Source organism: Strix uralensis, chromosome 15 (assembly GCF_047716275.1).
Source record: "Strix uralensis isolate ZFMK-TIS-50842 chromosome 15, bStrUra1, whole genome shotgun sequence".
Taxonomy (NCBI): Eukaryota; Metazoa; Chordata; class Aves; order Strigiformes; family Strigidae; genus Strix; species Strix uralensis.
The window spans coordinates 11,667,322-11,684,231 of record NC_133986.1 but is presented as its reverse complement, the minus strand read 5'-3'; the positions used below and the strand labels follow the sequence as shown (position 1 = coordinate 11,684,231).

Sequence of the window (16,910 nt, the reverse complement as noted above, 5' to 3'; positions counted from 1 at the left end):
GAAACTTTTATATACATATATCTTTATATAATATGCTATATTAATCTGTATCTTTCTTTACAGCAATATTAGTTTGGATCTTTCATACATAGGTACAAAAAGTCACGTAAGAATGGCACATGAGGAGTGCTTTAGTTTCCTTGTAGTCTTCATGCTGGGGCAGCTCGGAGCAGGGATTCGGAGGGCAGCATTCCTGGGACAGGCAGTGACCTCCTGGCTGAGCATGGGGACACAGGATCCTGTGCTGTCTCCCCCCTGATTGCATACGCAAGTGCTCTGGGCTCTGCAAGAGGCAGGCAGAGCCACTCAGAGCTCCCTAAAAGGGCTGTTTCTCCCATAAATGCAAAAGGCTTTAGCTATAAAGAGGCAATTGGGGTCGAACAGTTAATTCATAGCTACCCTACCCTGAGCTGCCCCTGCACGGGATGCGAGATCCGTGACAGAGCAGGCAGAAGGGCTTTTCCATAGAGGCATCGGTGTCCGCTGACAGAAGCGGGAGGCGAAGGAGTTACTGTCTGCCACTGCTGCGTGGAGCCCCCCCAACCCACCAGCAGACAGCTCCTGTCGCATGGAGACCATCCAGCTGGGCTCCACCCAACACAGCTAGCACTAAAAAGCACAAAAAGATGAGAAAAAGAAATAGTTGCCGCCAGTTCCTCTGGTCTCGCTGTCCCTGCTCGCTCACAGCCCTAAGGGAGGACAGGCCGGACCGGCGGCTTGTCACGGAGCAGAGAGCTGAGCCAAAGGAAAGGGTCTTACAGGACAGAGTGCTCCTCTTCTGCTGCCCCATGCACACAGTCAGGGAGGTGCAACCCATCACCAATAATACCTGTGTTGACATTAGTAATTAAGTTTATCACTAGGACAGGAGCTTGAGCCTATTCCCTGGACATCACCTCTTCAGTCAGCTGCAGCATCTGTGGAGGAAAAGCTGGGAAGCCGTAGCCTCAGTAGCTGCAGATGGGGCCACTTTGCCACCAGATAGCGGCCAGCAAGCGCTGCGGACATACCGATAAAGGAGTTAAGACCCAAAAAAGGTGTGTGGTAGTGGCCTAGCGAACGCACCATCCCCGAAGCAGTGCACCAGGACAGACCACGCCAGCCTGAGTGCCGAGCGATGCTCCTCTGGGTACGGCCACGTGCACCAGGCACCTCCGACTCTGAGCCATCAGAACTGCACAACGCCCGCGGTGCAAAGGCAGGGCAGCAGATTCCCAATAAAAACCAAAATGAAGGCCTGGTTCCTGTGCTGCTCTGTGTTTAGTGATTTTGTAGAAATAAATAAGTAGCCAGAGAGAGGTCCCCTCATCATACAGGTAGGCTGGGCAGGGAGAAAACTTCAGTGAATGAAAAACAGAGCACAGGATGACACGGTGAGGTCAGAGGTCTCAAACACAGCAATGAAAGCAGCAAAAATGCCCAACACTCTCTTTAGAGAGCTTACCTTTGGAAGATGGCTGTTCCAGAGCCAGTGAGAGAAACGTCAGTAAATCAAAACCGCAGCAGACAGTTCAGAATATGTTAAGTCCCTTTCAGCATAAGCTCTTACAAAAACAGAGTCAGATCTTGAAGAGTAGGAGGAGTTTTACTCATTAATAGACCTGAGAGGAAGTTTCACTGATGAACAGACCTGTTAAACACTTGACTGAGGTCACATACACCAAAGGTAAGAAGTGGTAGGAAGTCTTCTCTCCCTACTGCACAGAAAACACTTGCTTTGCACAAGATGAGGTTCTAGATCAGAGCGGGCTGGCAGGGTAACTGCAGTGTGGGGTCGAGGAAACAGCCTGCCTCAGGTCAGGCTTTGCTATTGGCACTTGGATACGACCTGAGGCAGCAGGAGACAGTGAGGAAAAATCCAGCAAGTCCTAGCCAAGGCAGAAAGAGAGGGCCCGGCAGCAAGGGCAACGCTGAACCAGTCCCTGGCCACACTGCATTCCCTTTTGTACACCCAGAGAAGAAATAACACACAGGAGGGGGAAAGGATGCTGGCAGATGTCTGGTCGCAAGCAGGAGGCTTGGGCCTCAAGCCAAAGAAAAACAAAGGCACAAAAGGTATGAACTCAAGAAAATAAGCAAAAAAAAAAACCAACAGAGACAGCAAAGTGCTTGGAGACAGCTGATGCTTTTTAGGACTGCAAGTCCCTATGACAAAGCAAGGAATTGCTCTCTCCTCAATTGTTTTGAATTTCCAGGGTGCGTGCCCTTAAGCGGCACCTAAGTTTAGGCTAGCAACGTCCTCCTGCGCAGAGTAGCAGCTCTCAGGGAAGCGCTGGGTGCAGATACAGTAGGGAGCCGGGGAAGAAAGCAGCGCAGTGCACGTCTGGCAGTTTGCAGTACTCCTGCCATGCAAGGAAGCAACAGCCTCGCCGCTCTGCAGAACACTCTGCCCTCCGCACAGTGGGCTGCTCTCATACAGCAAGGGATCTCCTTCCTAAAGTATTTCTCCACTCTAATGACATAGAGTTTACAAATTCATAGGGTTTACGTTTACTCTCAGTAAACGTTACTCTCAGGGAATATAAAACTCTGAAGCAAACAAACAAACCAACCACAGGCCCCTCCGGCTTGTCCCTGCCCCATCTCACTGCCAGGGGCAGCGGCTGCTCCCTGGAGGGAACCAGAGCAGAGACACAACCCCTCAGGACCTGGCAAAGGGAGGAAAGGACTCCAGTAAGTGCTGATACAGCCTCTTTGAAACACACCTCACTTGACCTGTAACACCAGTATGACCATCTGACTGGAGAGCAAGGAATTCCCATCTCCCAGCCGCCAGCTTTCTTTCCTTCTTTCTTCCCATCGCTGCCCAGAGCAGGCAAGCGTTTGCCTCCAGCGGGATGGCTGGAGCATCGCCTCCTCCACACCGCAGCGCCGTGAGAGGGAGCTTTGGCACAAGAGATGCAGCTCTTCCCTAAATCCAGCGCTGCGGCTCAGCGCCGCGCAGGCTCCGAGAAGAAGGTGCCCCAAGCCCGATTGAGCCAGTGCTTTCCAAATGCTTCAGGGCCAGATATTCCTTCGGTCAGAGCATCGGAGCAGTCTGTGCAAAACCGCTGCTGGATTTCCAACCCTCCCTTTGCTTAGGCAGGCTAAAGAGGCACCAGGTACACTGCGAGCAGGGAAGAAGCTGACATTCCACTGCTAAGAAACTGTTCAATCTGTGTTAAATCTGTCTTGAGCTTTCAGGCTCAGTACATTAGGTATCAGACTCATTTCCCTTTTACTTCCCTGTACTTCTGTACCTCGTTACTTTTGCTGCTACAGAACTCTAACAAGGGAGTGTTTAGCCAACAAATATCCACTCACCCTATGCTTTTCCAACTAGAAAGAGGACCGCAGAGATTGTCTCTATACTTCCTAAAGTGCAAAGCTCTGTGAGAGTCTGTTGGCAGCAGCATAATTAAATAACAGCTCTCAGCAAAAATCCAGCTTTAGCAGGGTGAATTTAAATAGAAGGGATGACAAACAAGTGACAGCATGGAAGGATTGCCAGCAAAAGCCATCTCAGACTTCAGTTGTCTGAGCAGAAAGGACCAAACGTAATGCTACAGATGAGAGGACAGTTGAAGGAGCTTTTAAGCAAAAAGCAAAGCTGCTAGCTCTGTTGAGGGTTAGAGGTTATTTTAAATGTCTGCCACTTTCTGCATTATATTTAAAAACTTCTAAACCACTTTATCAGCAAATTACTGACCTGTGGGGCTTAACATGCTCCGCGGGCAGTAGTTGCAACCACCATACCTAAAAAGCCCCAAGGAAATCAAATGCCACTGCTACCCTTGCTGCAAAGGCAGAACGTCCTCTTGCCACCAAGGCGAGAGAATATCTCAGCGGGGGATAGGCGTAAGAATGAAGCCAACCCAGCACCAGCCCAGCTGAGTCCCAAAGCAAACCCAAAGGCTTCTGCTGACCAAGGAAACATGTGAGGATAGGCCAGAACACCCTCCAGCACCATTGTTCTGTTGGGATTCGATGTGGGCCGCGTTGGTGAGGATGTGCTGTGCTTACGCGTGCATGTGGCATCCACCCACCAGCAGAAAGCTCAGCAGCTAAACTTTAAGACACTCCAAATTTCACTACATCTAAAAAGCCAATCGTTCAGCTTCTAAACTGTGTAAAGGAACCCAAGTAGAATTTGCATAGGTAATACGTGTCCTGTTTTGCTATGAGAAAGATCTAACAGCTATCCTAGGAAAGGGGCAACTATCAAGCTGCCAACACAACAGCAAATGACAAAGCCTGTATATTTTGGGCTAGTTGGAACTGATGTTCCTTCTCCCCATCTTCCCCGTAGAGATACAGCCACAAAAGAAACTCTAAACACACCAACACATGCATTTCAGCAATGATTAACCTCAACTAATCACCACTGCAAGGGATAATCCTGATTATTCATATGCCCCAATTTGTAAGTTAAATTGGGTATCTGTGTGGGCAATTCAATGAAAATATTGGTCTTTGCCTGCAGGCAGATAAAAAAAGCTGAGAAAACATCTAAGTGCATAAGAAATATATTAGAAGAAGCCATTTTACAAATCAACAGGATGCTTTCAAACGTGTACAGATCCCATTGCCCCATCTAAAAGCAGGATACGAGGAAGGATTAAAATGAATTTAAAAGTAGGAAGCAGTAGTAACCAGAAACATGGAAAAGCTTTATAGAGAGCACTAAGACTGGGGTCCACATGAATCTAGAGCAGTGAAAAAATCAGACGCACCTGATAAAGAAACAAAATCACTTAAGACATTAAGGGAAGGTTTAAAAACCTCTCTTAATTAGGTCTGGATTACAAACAGAGAAACTGAGCAGAGGGGAACCTTATTAGGAGATGATATTTGAAAAAGTAATGCCATATTCATCCAGTTTGCTGCGCTTGATACAGATCAGCCCTGTTCTGTTTCTTTTGATAGAGACAGGACACGGCAGCAAGTCAGACTCCCACAGCAGCAGCAGCTCCAAGGAGCACACGCTGAGCCTGTATCCCCGCGCTTGGTGCTTTTCCTCCCTATGTGCCCTCGTTCGGTGACAGCAACACCTACTTCCCACCTAAATCCTGCTCCTGTTTGGGACCTTCAGCTGTTACTGCAACTATGTCCTAGAAGTACAGAGATGGGTGTTACTGGATTTGTGTATCTACACTCACAACCGCCTTTGCCATCTCAGTCCTCTGCAGAGAGCAAAGTATCTCATACAACTCCTGTTTACTTCAAAACCAGTTCTTAAAAAGTTGCAGAAATTATGAATGAACATTGAAATTACTGATCACAGACCAGGTAAGCAAAAGCTAGATAGCTGAAGAACTTCTGAGTGTTGACCCTTCCATATAGCCTCAGAGGGCAGCAGCGCTCTCAAGTGAATCAAGACAGGAATCCCATTCAGCTGTTTTGGGTCAGGAAAAGATCATGGGGAATAGTTTCCCTGTGCTTAAGTGGTGCTGTCAAGGATGTGGACTAAGACACCATCATCCTGAGAGAGAGCAACCAAGAGAGAGAAAGAAGGTGGCTCCTGGTTAGGTGACAGGAATAGGGAGCAAAGAAAAGAGGAAAGTTTAGAGAGTGGCAGGTTTTGGAGCAAATGTATGTTCCAAATGGAGAGGGCAGCTTCCCAGAGGAGTGGGGATAATGGTAAATACTGGAGAAGGGTTTGCTTTCTGTTCAGCACTTGTACATTACTCAGCACAGCAGGATCATGCCTAAGTTCTTGGCACTGCTGCAATTAAAGCAACAAAAGAAGCAATTCTTACTGATGCAGATGAGCCTCCAAAACCACAGCCAGCCAACCTTACGTGCTAAGGCCTTGACAATCAAAACTCACTGGGATATTATCAATGGGATCATTTTATGCCACTTTAGACACACTCAAAAGGAGTGGAGCGCAGCTTATAGGTGCAAAAAATGGACAGCAGCACCAAACCCTTCACACCTTGTGAGCCCACCTGCAGCAGGGTCAGAGGTCATTCCTAACTAAGCTGTTGGATGGAGTTTAACACGTACCTAGTTAAGGGCCTCCCATATTGCCCCCAAATGCTTCAGGGTTACATTCCACTACAGTTTGGTGGAATATCACGAACAAGAATGTAACAGCAAGTGCCAATTACAGCTGAAATTGCACCAAGGGATCACAGGAAGGGCAGAGAACCTGCTGCACTCTTTGGCAAGGCTGCGTTGGTGTGGAGGGTTTCACTTACTGCACATTCATTTGAAGGGGCACAAAGCCCACTCTCTGCTCTCCAGGAACTGCGTGGCCTTGGCTCCCCTCTACCCAAAAACTCTTTGAGGGGATTTTAAGGATGTGCCATTGAACTGGGTGAATTGTTGGCTGCTTATTAGCCAGGGTCCAGGGTGTCAGGCACTATGAACTGCGCTTCCAGCACTGCCTCCACATGGGGCAGAACATCCCGTTGAAATATCAAGGGAACATAGAAAAAGATTAGAAGGCACAAAGCTTAAGAGTAGGAACCAGAAGCCAAGAGATTAAGAAATCTGAAGATGCTTCACGTTTCCAAAGACAGCTGCACATCAGAGTGGAACAAGGGCAGAGAAAGCAGGCAATAGTGTGCAGTACAAATGAAGGAGGTAGCTAGAGGCTTAGCATTTATTTTAACTTTCTAGATATGCTCTTCCAGGATGAAACAGGAGATCAGCCTGTCCCAATGTTCTTACAGCAAAGGAGTGATGGGAATCAAGACACAGAGAGACATTTAAAGCAGAAATAATGCAAAGAACATGGATTTACTTTGTGAAGACTGGGAACAGATCTGTCATTGAGAGAGAACAACAGAAAACAGGAATTACCCATAATTTGATATAACAAGAACCTTAACTAAAAGGGCTCTTTTGCACCTTTACCACCTTGATCTACGGCAAGCCCAGGTCACAAGCATTAGGTATTTCCAGGCTTTTCAGAAGAAGCCTAATAATCACAGAGCACAAAGGAAAAAAAAAAATATGCAGCATGCCAGGCTGTTTCCTGCTACAGCTGGTCAGGGCACAGTAACCCCAGTCCCCTGGGACACAGTTCCAATGGCACAGAGAAGGAAACAGTCACGCACGATGATTGTGTCTTCCAGGACATAGCAGAGGTACGCCCAGGTCAGAAGTGACTTTCTAGTGCAATATTGCGACCCGTTAAACATCATTAGGTCACTACTGAATTAACAATTTTTACTTAAGATGGAGATTAATCCACCTTCCTCACCTTGAGTCACCTCCCCACCATCCTCAGGTAGGGCACCAGTAGTTCCACCTAGTCTCAGAGATACCCAGCTCCTAATACCTCACTGCCAGGGACAGAGATGATTCTGTCATTAATGTTTGTAAAGTGCTTTGCAGATATAAAGCTCTGCCTAAGTGCTAAGTGTTATTACTACCCATCTTCTGCCGAGGATTAAAGGCAGAAACGAACTCCTTTTCCCCACCCCATCAGCACATGTCAGCAGTCTGCATCAGGAGGTGAGCCAGCCTGCTAGCCTCAGCCTCCCTGACCCACAGTTCCCCTTTTCCCCTCAAAATCACCCAGTTTATTGTGCGTATTCCTGGACACTACCTTTTCAGTGTTTCTTGGGTGCGTGCAGCCGTTCAGCCTTACCCTGTGGTCTGCAATAGTGGATGATCTGATGGCACTTACAGCTGTTCTATCTGAGCTCCTGACTCATACCACCTCTCAGCAAGGGGAACAACACTGCTCTTTTCTGAAGGACCTACAAAGAAAAAAGTAACTTCTTGTTGCTCAGAAAGAAAGCGTTTTTCTTTTACAAATTACTTTGAATTCAGAGGGGCTTCTTCCCTCCAATTCGAGACAGTATAGAAAAGGTCACCTTTGGAACCTAAACCCAGGGACAGTATTTTACTGCCCGTGTAACAAAGCCCCTGTGCTTCTGAAGGCCCTGTAGTTTGTAAGGAGCAGGGGACACAGTACCCCACACTGAATTACGGAGTGGGAGATGGGCACTTGGACACAAAGTCCAGCTCGCTTCCATGCACCTGCAGTCATTTACCTCAGTGCACAGTGGCTATAAAGTGCTCTCATTCTGACTCAATGGCGTTTGATAGCACTTGTGACTCCATTTGCGCCACACTCAGGCCAGCACAGCCCTGAGCCGTGCCTGGGGCTTCCAGAAATGACTCCAGGAGCACAACTAGGGGGATAAGAGGAGCTGAAGGATTTGTCATGAGAGAAGCTCCTGGGAAGCACAGCATCCTCTTACAATGGAAATATCACAGCTAAGGAGGGAAAAGGAGGGCAATAACATTGCCAAGAAGTTAAAATAGCAATTTCTTTTCCAGTGAGGGAGGGCAGAGCTCCAGTGAGACTGATTGGCAACTCTGCTGAGCTTTGATATGAAGGTGTTTTCTCAATTAAAGGCCTTCTACAGGTCACAGTATGTTTGACTTTTGAGATAGGTAGTTTCTCTCCTGCTCCCATCATCGGAAAGCGCCTACCTAGTTAGGCCTGGCAGGCTCCTCCGGGCACTGAGGCTCCGCACAGCAGTGCTCAGGTAGTTTTAGTAGCAACTTGCTCAAGCTTTGCAATGCGGTGTTGTGCAACTGGGAGGCGGATGAGGAGGGTGGGCAAGGGACACACGCAGCTTCCCCCAGACTCCGATCCGCTTTAAAAGCGGGGGACTTGCGGTCCTACCTGCCCATCCTCTCTCCCCTCAGTCCCCAGAGGGAACAGCACAGGAAGGAGAGAATGAACATGCTTTTTGCTTAGGGAAAGCCTCCCTGTTTGCTTAATAAATACCTTCCAAAAAGCTTAGCAGCTCTGTAAACATACAAGAGATTTCAATACTTAGTAAAAAGTTCATCTTTTCCCTGAACTTCCAATGACAGAGGCTGGCACTGGTCTGTGATTACTGCATATGGGTGGTGTGAGGACCCAGCGGAGCCCAGGAGACTCCCAGGCTCTGCAAGGGGCCTGGCAAATAACACTGGGTGTTGAGAAGCCTGTTAAATTTTTAAGTTGATCCATCCATGCAGCTCTGAGATGAGAATCCTGTCAGTCCCGCAGGAGCGTCGCCAGCTCAGGGTGGTCCAGGGAACTGAGAAGCAATGATGGTGACATCCAGGAGAACTCTTTCTGGCAAAGGAGGGACGTGGCTGAGGGCTTTGGCTCTTCAGAGCAGTGTCCTTCCCCCTCGGAAGCAGCCTGGTCGTCACTGAACACAGAAGTACTCAGGGGAGACAAAACACAGTGCCAGCCCTGTTCTTGCTGTTGCCGGCCAGGGGAGGGGAGACTGCATTTGGGGAGAATACAGCCCCAATGGCTTTAGAAGAGGAGAGAGTGTCCTACAAAAGCATTCCCAATGGAAGTGTGACGAATTGGATCTTGGGCCAGATCCGACATGATAGTGCAATAGGGCCCAAAGTCTCAATCCGCTCATTTCCAACCCCACTGACACAGTACCGAGGGGGTGGGGTCTGGCCTGGCCCCCTCGCTTCTGTCTATCCGATCCTCGAGGTTCAGAGAATCCAGCCCTTCACACCAGAGGATTCCCTGAAGCAGGGTATCTCACTCCCCAACTCAGCAGGTGCCCTGGGGTAAGGAATTTGCCTCTGAAATGAAATGAGACAGGCTGAGGTAGGGAACTTGCATCTACCTTTAGCGACTCAGACCCCTCTCAGCGTAACAGGCCTCATGAGGCGACGCCGCTTCTCTCAGCTGCAAGCGTGGGACTCAAGCACAATCCATCCTCCAGACACCAGTGTGCCACCACTGCGTCACCCCAGAAGGAACGTTTCCAGCTGTCTCCTCCGACCCCAACTGCCTGATGACCACCTCTCCTCCAAGTATTATCCCAGCACTCAGCCTACGGGATCAGCTCGCAGAGCCGCATCCCTTTACCCTGCACTAGAGGGCTGAAATCATGAGGTCGTCCTGCTTGGCAGGGCTGGTTACGGGCCCAGAGGGGGTGGAAGTCCGGATTTTGTCAGTGGCCAGGCACTCCTGGCTGCTCACACCTGTGGGAGTGATGTCCATGAGTTCTCCAGATGAACTAAGGGGGAAAGAGGGTGAGACAGAGATGCCCGACGAAGGATCTGTTGAGCCTGCAAACAACCTCGGGGGCTTTGGGACTAGGTTGGGTTCATATTGTGCCCTCAACAGGATCTCCTGATCACTGACAGACTTGGGCATCTCTGCAAAGTCACTGGAGCTGTCTGACACCATCATGCAGTAGATGTCCTGGAAGGAGCTGCTTTTGCTATCCAAATTAAAGAGGCTGTCTATGAACTCAGCAAACTCCAGCACTTGGGGACTGGGAACATCAGAGAGCCGTCCATTCTGGAGAGACAGCTCCTCACGAGGGGCTAAGGAAACGCGGTCCCCCTCACTGCTGGCCCCCTCCTCACTGCAGCGGCGCTGGGGGGTAGTGCCCCCACTGTTGAGCACATTGTCGGGAGGCTGAGTCTCCTGGGAGTGCTTGGAGAGGCTGTCAGCAGCCAGCAGCTCTGTCCGCGAGCTGAGGGAGGGGTTTTCCTCGGGGATAGCAGGGTCTATATAAAAGCAGTGCGTCTCATCCTTCTCCATGACAGCATGGAGGCTGGGGGAGCCCCGGATGCTCCGAAAACCAGAGGAGCGCCTGGAATCAAAACTGTAGATGGATTCATTGTCTGAGAGGCTCTCCATGGTCGCAAGAGGGGCACGACGGTCCTGCAGCTCCACAGACAGACGTTCCTTTGTATCCAGGAGAAGCAGCTCCACAGGGTCTTTCTGCACAGGAGAAAGTGGCTTTGTCTCATAAAACCCCTCCAAGCTGATTTCAGAATGGGACTTGCTCCTGCAATGAGAAACAGAGAACGTGAGGCTGCATGGCTCCACACCACCGCAGGCCAGAGGAACTGAGTCCTGGGCACAGAGCTGCTCCTACACCCTGAGGGCACACTGCTCTAACCACGACTGCGAGAAACCTCCGATGTCTCCGTCCTCCCAGCTGAAAACATTAGATACAGCTTCTTCCCTCTGCAAACTCAGGTTCTTGCCCTTCTCCCTTTTCTCCTGGCTAAACATCTTCCCTCTCAAGCACCCTTTTTACTTAGGACCATGGTTCTGCTCCCAGTGAAACTTGCTTCTAACTGAAGCACCCAAAACCACAGCGCAGTGTCCAGACATGCAGACAAACCCTCTCTCACCCGACACCTCTCTATTGAGAGGATTGAGGCAAGAGAGGTTGAAGGACTAGCCTACAGTTAACCTACTACTTTCTCTTTTTTTCCCCTCACACTCCGGAACCACTCCAGTTTCATGCCTTCGCCTCCTCGTCCGTGCTGGCAATTCCCCTAACATAAATGCCAGGATGCTTTTAGAGGATTGCCCATGACCAATTCAGTTATTTCAGGTAGCAGACTTTAAAATAGGTAAAAAAGCAATTTATTCAGCTTAAGACAAGTAAAGATCTTTAGAAAGACACCAAGACTTTAAAGGCTCAGGCAGGTTCCTCTAGAAAGGAGGTGTCAGACACAGGGAAGGAGCTCCCCACACCAGGCACACACAAAACCTGGGATTAGCTGCAGCCAAAGCCACAGCCCTAAAGACAAGAACTTAAGAAGATACCTGGGAAAAGAGCCTGAGCTTGACAGAAGACTGCTGCACCTGCCAAAAGGACATGAGGTATAGGGAAAGGCTTAGAAGTTTGGCCAATATTTGATTCTTTTGTAACTTCAGTAGAGTAATGGTGATCTGAGAACAGGATTCAAGACCCCCAAAAGAGGGAGTCTGACACAGTAAGGTGGCCCTAACCTTGAATTAAACACAACCAGCCTACAACTGCTTCCACTCTAGTGCCTCCCTTAAGCCTTTGTGCCATCTCCCTCATTTCCTTCCCTTTCATACCTCAGAACTCCCCCTCTGCTCAGAGGGAAGCAGCTCCTTGGGTCTGTGCTGGCTGTGGCACAGAAACCACTGCATGACCTAGCTCATCTTCTCAGGCTCACTGTAGCCTCCACAAACATGGGCCCATCCCTGTTCCTGCTGTTTCATCACAGCTGCGGTTCTGTTTCTAAGCTCTCCTGCACAGTCCCTGACCATTCACTCTCTCTGTGACAAGAACCTTACCATTTTCATATGATTTGCTGTCTTATCTTTCTTTAAATTTAAATCTCACTAATGTTATCTTCAAGGATACTCAGCTGCCCATCACTCAGCACAGACCATCTCACCCTGCCTCTTCCCACACACACAGAGCTTCTTGTTGGGTCTCTCTACCTGAAATTTCCACAGAAGCACATCCCTTCCAAAGAAATAATCCCCCTTCAGCCACAATCCTGTCTTCTGTTTCCACTCACAACTCCCATTTGCTGTCTCTGACTACAAACCATCTTCCTTCTCTCATCTTCCCTGTTTTGTCTGCAAATTTGCCCTACAAAACACAATTCTGTGATGGAAGTCATGTATTCCAACTTTGAAATAAGTCTTTGCCCACATTTTTATATTTACTTTCTCTGCTTCTTTTAAGTCTGCGGTCCTGCAGTGCCTCAAATGTTATCTGAAAATCTGCAAGGAGTCTGTCTGCCATTTGCTCCTGGAGGAAAGCTGTTTACACCACAAAGAACGAGCTCTTCTCCAAACTGCTCCTCTGTACACCTTCTTGATGTTCCTCTACCTTTTGGCCTTTGCCAGACTACTGGTGTCAGAGCTGAGTGATGCTCCAGGTGTTCAGAAAACAACCCCTTCAGCACTCAGAACATGCCTTTTCCCCTTGCCTGCTTTCCACTAGACTGAGCTTCCTGCTCTCGTCCCTCAAACAGGACACCAGCTGCTCTCCCCTCACCCACATCCACGTTACCAGATTGTCCTGTTTATGATGCGACTTGTGTAATTTTATAAAGTAGCTTTAAATGCATATCTTCTGGTAAGCTTATGGCTTTCACTGCTTCTCAGCTTTTGAGGATCACCATATAGGTTATCTTTGGGCACCTGAATCACACAAGGAAACAGAAATTTGGCTGCAAGCCAGCAAGCTTTGCCTTTACTGTTTCCAGGAAAACCTCATTTGTCTGGATAAGGAGAAAAGGAAGTTTTCTTCCATACCCTCAACTTCTAGGTTCTCCTGACCTTGCTGCACTCACAGATTCTCAAGCAGCACGAAGGATTCTTTCCCCCCCCCAACATGACACAAGACTTACCAAAGCTAAATAGAAGTCCCACAAAGGCAGCCCTTGGATTTATCCTTTCCACAAACATGAATCACAACGCCCCAAGAGAAGGAGGACCCACACCTTGAGCCAACAACCATCCAAAGAAACCAAAGACATATCCTTACTTCGTACTGCTGTTCCTTCTGTCCGCTGTTGTAGCTCCTGTTCCGATCTGCACTGAGGGTCCACTAGGCAAGGGCTGACTCTGGAAGATTAACTCTGGGGTGAGATCCACTTCCGTAGGACTCACCATCACTTTGGCTGCAGAAAGTAAAGCTGTTTTCCCCTTGTTGTAATTCTCCAAGACCTATTCAAGGCAAGCAGAGGAAGAGTAGTGCTTTACAAGCAATAGCAGCTTTGCTGTTCTCAGCTCAGGACTTTCAAACAGCTGGATTTGCCTCTGTTTCTTACCAACACCTTCTGCAACCACAGGCAAGGTCTTGAGATGAAGGATTATATATCAATGAATTCTGACATACTCTGTCCTGTCAGAATGCCCTGCTGGGAATCCAGTGCTGGGGAGGTGACTGGAGGGGAGGTAGTAGGAGCAGCCTTCAGACAGGCAGGACAGAGGAGACTTGGCTAAATCTCCGTGCTAGGAGATAGGTAGAAACTGGAGCTTAGCAGCAGAGACCTGTTCTACAACCATTATAGATAAGTTCAGTCACCCCTCAGACTAACAGCGGGGCGGACTTGTGTCACAGCTCATGTTTCACCTGAGTTGTGGTCTGTAACAGGCAGCTTCTGCGAGAAGGAACCAAAAACCCAACCTCACATTATTATGACATTAAATTTGGAAAGACGACCTAGTCTGGGACTCTGTGTATTGGGATGGAGATCTACATTCCATTTCCAGACCTCATTACATTCCACTCTAGTAGTCTGTGTACAGTTGCCCCCAGCACAATCCCCTTCCCTCCTCCCCTCTGTTTAATACTGTTATTAAAAATACTGTTTAAAGTATTTAAACACCCAGCTCTGCTTCTGTGTACGTAAATGCTTGGGACAAGGCACTCTCTTTATTAGGGCACCCAAGCGCTCTTGAAATAAGAATTACTAAAACCAGACCCCACCGAAGGTACCTCCCTGGCTCTCCAACAAGCACAGAGCTTTGGCATGGCACCAAGCAGCCTAATCAGCTCACATACAACCCCCTCACTCCATTTTGTGTTTACAGCTCACCTCAGCGGCACCACGATGCTGAGCCTTTCCTGCCCAAACCTGGCTGTCTCACCAGCCCGTGTTACTGCACTGAATGATCCCTCCCCACCCCCAGTCCTAATTTCCTGCGTTACCTTGTTGAGCCCTTCCATGACCACGTACGGGAGGTGTTCATGTAACATCGCCGGCGAGATGATCACCTCATTAAATGCCTTATTGTCACCCCAGATCGCAAAATAAGTGGGATCTTCTTGCTCGCAGCAACTGGAAGAGGAGTTGGGGTCCAAACAGAGGGGAAAACAGGGAGTCAGGGATGAAAGAGCCGGCCAATATTTTGGCATGCACAAGAAACAGCAGGTTGCAGAGACAGCAAAAGCAACAGGAGGAAAAACAGAGGGAGAAGATATTAAAGTACACATGCTGTTGCCATTGCTCCAAAAGTCTGCGCTAGCCAACAGTGACACAACTATCTTTTTATTTTGACTGCATAGGCACAGTCACTGTCACTGTGAGACAACAGGGGAAAAAAAAAATCACCTCCTTCAGAGATGGGTTCTTGTCTTGGGGAGTTTTTTCCAAAAGAAAGTTTCCCCCCCCTCCCACAGGCTGGCTCGGCAGCTCGGCGCACACTCACCAGCACTGCTCTGCAGGGTGGTTGTGCACCACGTGGATGATGCGGCCGGGCGGGTAGAGCGGTGTGCTTGCCGACAGGGCAATCGTCAGATCGCTGGGGTGAGTCCAGAGCCGGTTACTCGTTACGGAATTTTCTTCCGTCTCTTCGGGGAGCTCTGACTTGGGTATGCACTTTGTAGCACCCACGATGATTCGCCACTGTCCAACACAAGAGAAAGGAGAGAGGAGAGAAAAACAGCAAAGAAAAGCGGAGTCATCTCACAAGGTAGGTTTAAACTGAATGCCTAATACCAGAAAAGACAAAAACAGGTCCTGTGCCCTGATTGCTTAAATAGACCTAGAGATAGAGATAATCCTGCCCAGAAAAGCTGTTTCTTCCTTTCCCAGTTTTAACCTTACTAGTACCAACATCTCATCCTTCCTTTTTTTACTGGTCATTTTTGTAGAGCTAAGGATCTAGAGCAAGCGCCAACTGGTAACTTAATATATTCCAGGATAAACAAGGTAGATGGAATCAGAATTTTTAATGTACAAAAATAAGCAGAAGACTATACAACATAAACAGAAAAATTCTGTTTAAGCCTTTCTTTATGCACTAAAAGAAATCCTAAAAACACACACATTCACCAAAAACCCCGTAAGCCAAAACATAAAAACCATAGAATGCCAACAAGAAAAATAAATGTAAGCTCAGTTTTCTCCCTCTACATAGTATTTCACCCCAAAAAAACTTAATGTCTTATGTTTTTTCCATCTCTGCAATGGTAAAGAAGCCTGGGAAGGAACAACTTTCCACATTTCCTACCTCCAAAACATTAAGAGACCACTTATCCTAGAACAGCACCACCCTGACAGCACACAGCAGTGTCTGTACGCAGACAACTGTTGTACTTCCTAGCCTGTTGCCACTGTTACTGGCCAAAAAAAAAAGCTACAGTCAGAACACAGACTTTAAAACAGGCTGAGAAAATTTCCTGCTCAGTTATTTCAGCCCTGTGATGTTGAACCTACAGCACAGGAGACAGAATCATTCCACAGCCTGCAAACAGAGGGCAGCCCTTTGCCCTGACCTCTCTGGCCACCTTCCAGCCCTTGCCATCACTCCTCTGGTTACCCAAACAGCCATCACAGTGGCCCTGAGGGGACCTGGAGGGCAGGAGAAGTCTGCAGGATTGCCATGTGACACTAAAAGTTTACCATCACCACTCAGAGACTCACCTTCAGGTGTTTTAATCTTTACTCTTACCTTCGGTTTGTTACTTCTCTGAAGAACATCCAGAAGCTGCCGGCGAAATCCCTCCAGCTGAGAGAGACCGATTCTGGAAAAGAGGAAGATGGGTTTACAACAGCTGGGGAGGGACAGAAGAACAAGAAATTGTGCTACAAAAGATAAATGCAACAACATCATAATGCAGATCATTTCAGAGGTGGGTTGTGGCATCACCCAGGACCACTAAACCAGGGTTAAGAGGCCACGGAAAACCATCGTGACAATCAACAAGCATGAAACGTAACAGCAGAATCAGATCAGTGAAAACAGATATGAGAGAGGTCAATGAACAGATAACAAGGGAAATGATGCAGTCACAGAAACAAGTGAGCAAGGAACAGGATGACACAGAACAGATAAATGAGAAAGGTGTCACAGCTATAGGACACCACGAAACAGATTACAGGATGGACAAGATTTTGCCACACAGGTTACCAAAAGGCATATTCAATACTGTGTAGGACTTTTCTTCCACTGAATTCTACATGCATTATATTGTACGGACAGAAACATCACCATTTATCTGAGCTCACACAACAGGGCAGAAGCAAAAGTGAAACCCAAGTTGCCTGGCTCCTAGTCCAATGCCCTGTTCAGCAGAACATGCCCAGGAGATGATGAGGGGTGAGAAATGCCAAGACACAAGAAATGAGGGAGCTGGTTTGGAGATGCGAGATGATATGGAACAGGTATTCAGGGACAAACAGTACAAAATGAG

At 48.2% G+C, this 16,910-nt stretch overlaps 1 protein-coding gene across 6 annotated transcripts in view; it reads right to left on the bottom strand.

Annotated features, from left to right (window-relative positions):
• Positions 1-5: 5 nt before the first annotated feature.
• The window catches only part of DAGLA (diacylglycerol lipase alpha), a 73,158-nt gene continuing 56,253 nt past the window's right edge, over positions 6-16,910 (bottom strand). For all 6 annotated transcript variants that reach the window (XM_074885190.1, XM_074885192.1, XM_074885189.1 and 3 more), the window contains 5 exons: positions 16,169-16,241; positions 14,924-15,120; positions 14,424-14,553; positions 13,254-13,435; positions 6-10,772 (listed from right to left, as the gene is read on the bottom strand). In XM_074885190.1, the coding sequence (XP_074741291.1) occupies positions 9,845-10,772; positions 13,254-13,435; positions 14,424-14,553; positions 14,924-15,120; positions 16,169-16,241 (1,510 nt within the window). In that variant the 3' untranslated portion in view covers positions 6-9,844. The remainder of the gene's footprint in view (positions 10,773-13,253; positions 13,436-14,423; positions 14,554-14,923; positions 15,121-16,168; positions 16,242-16,910) is intronic.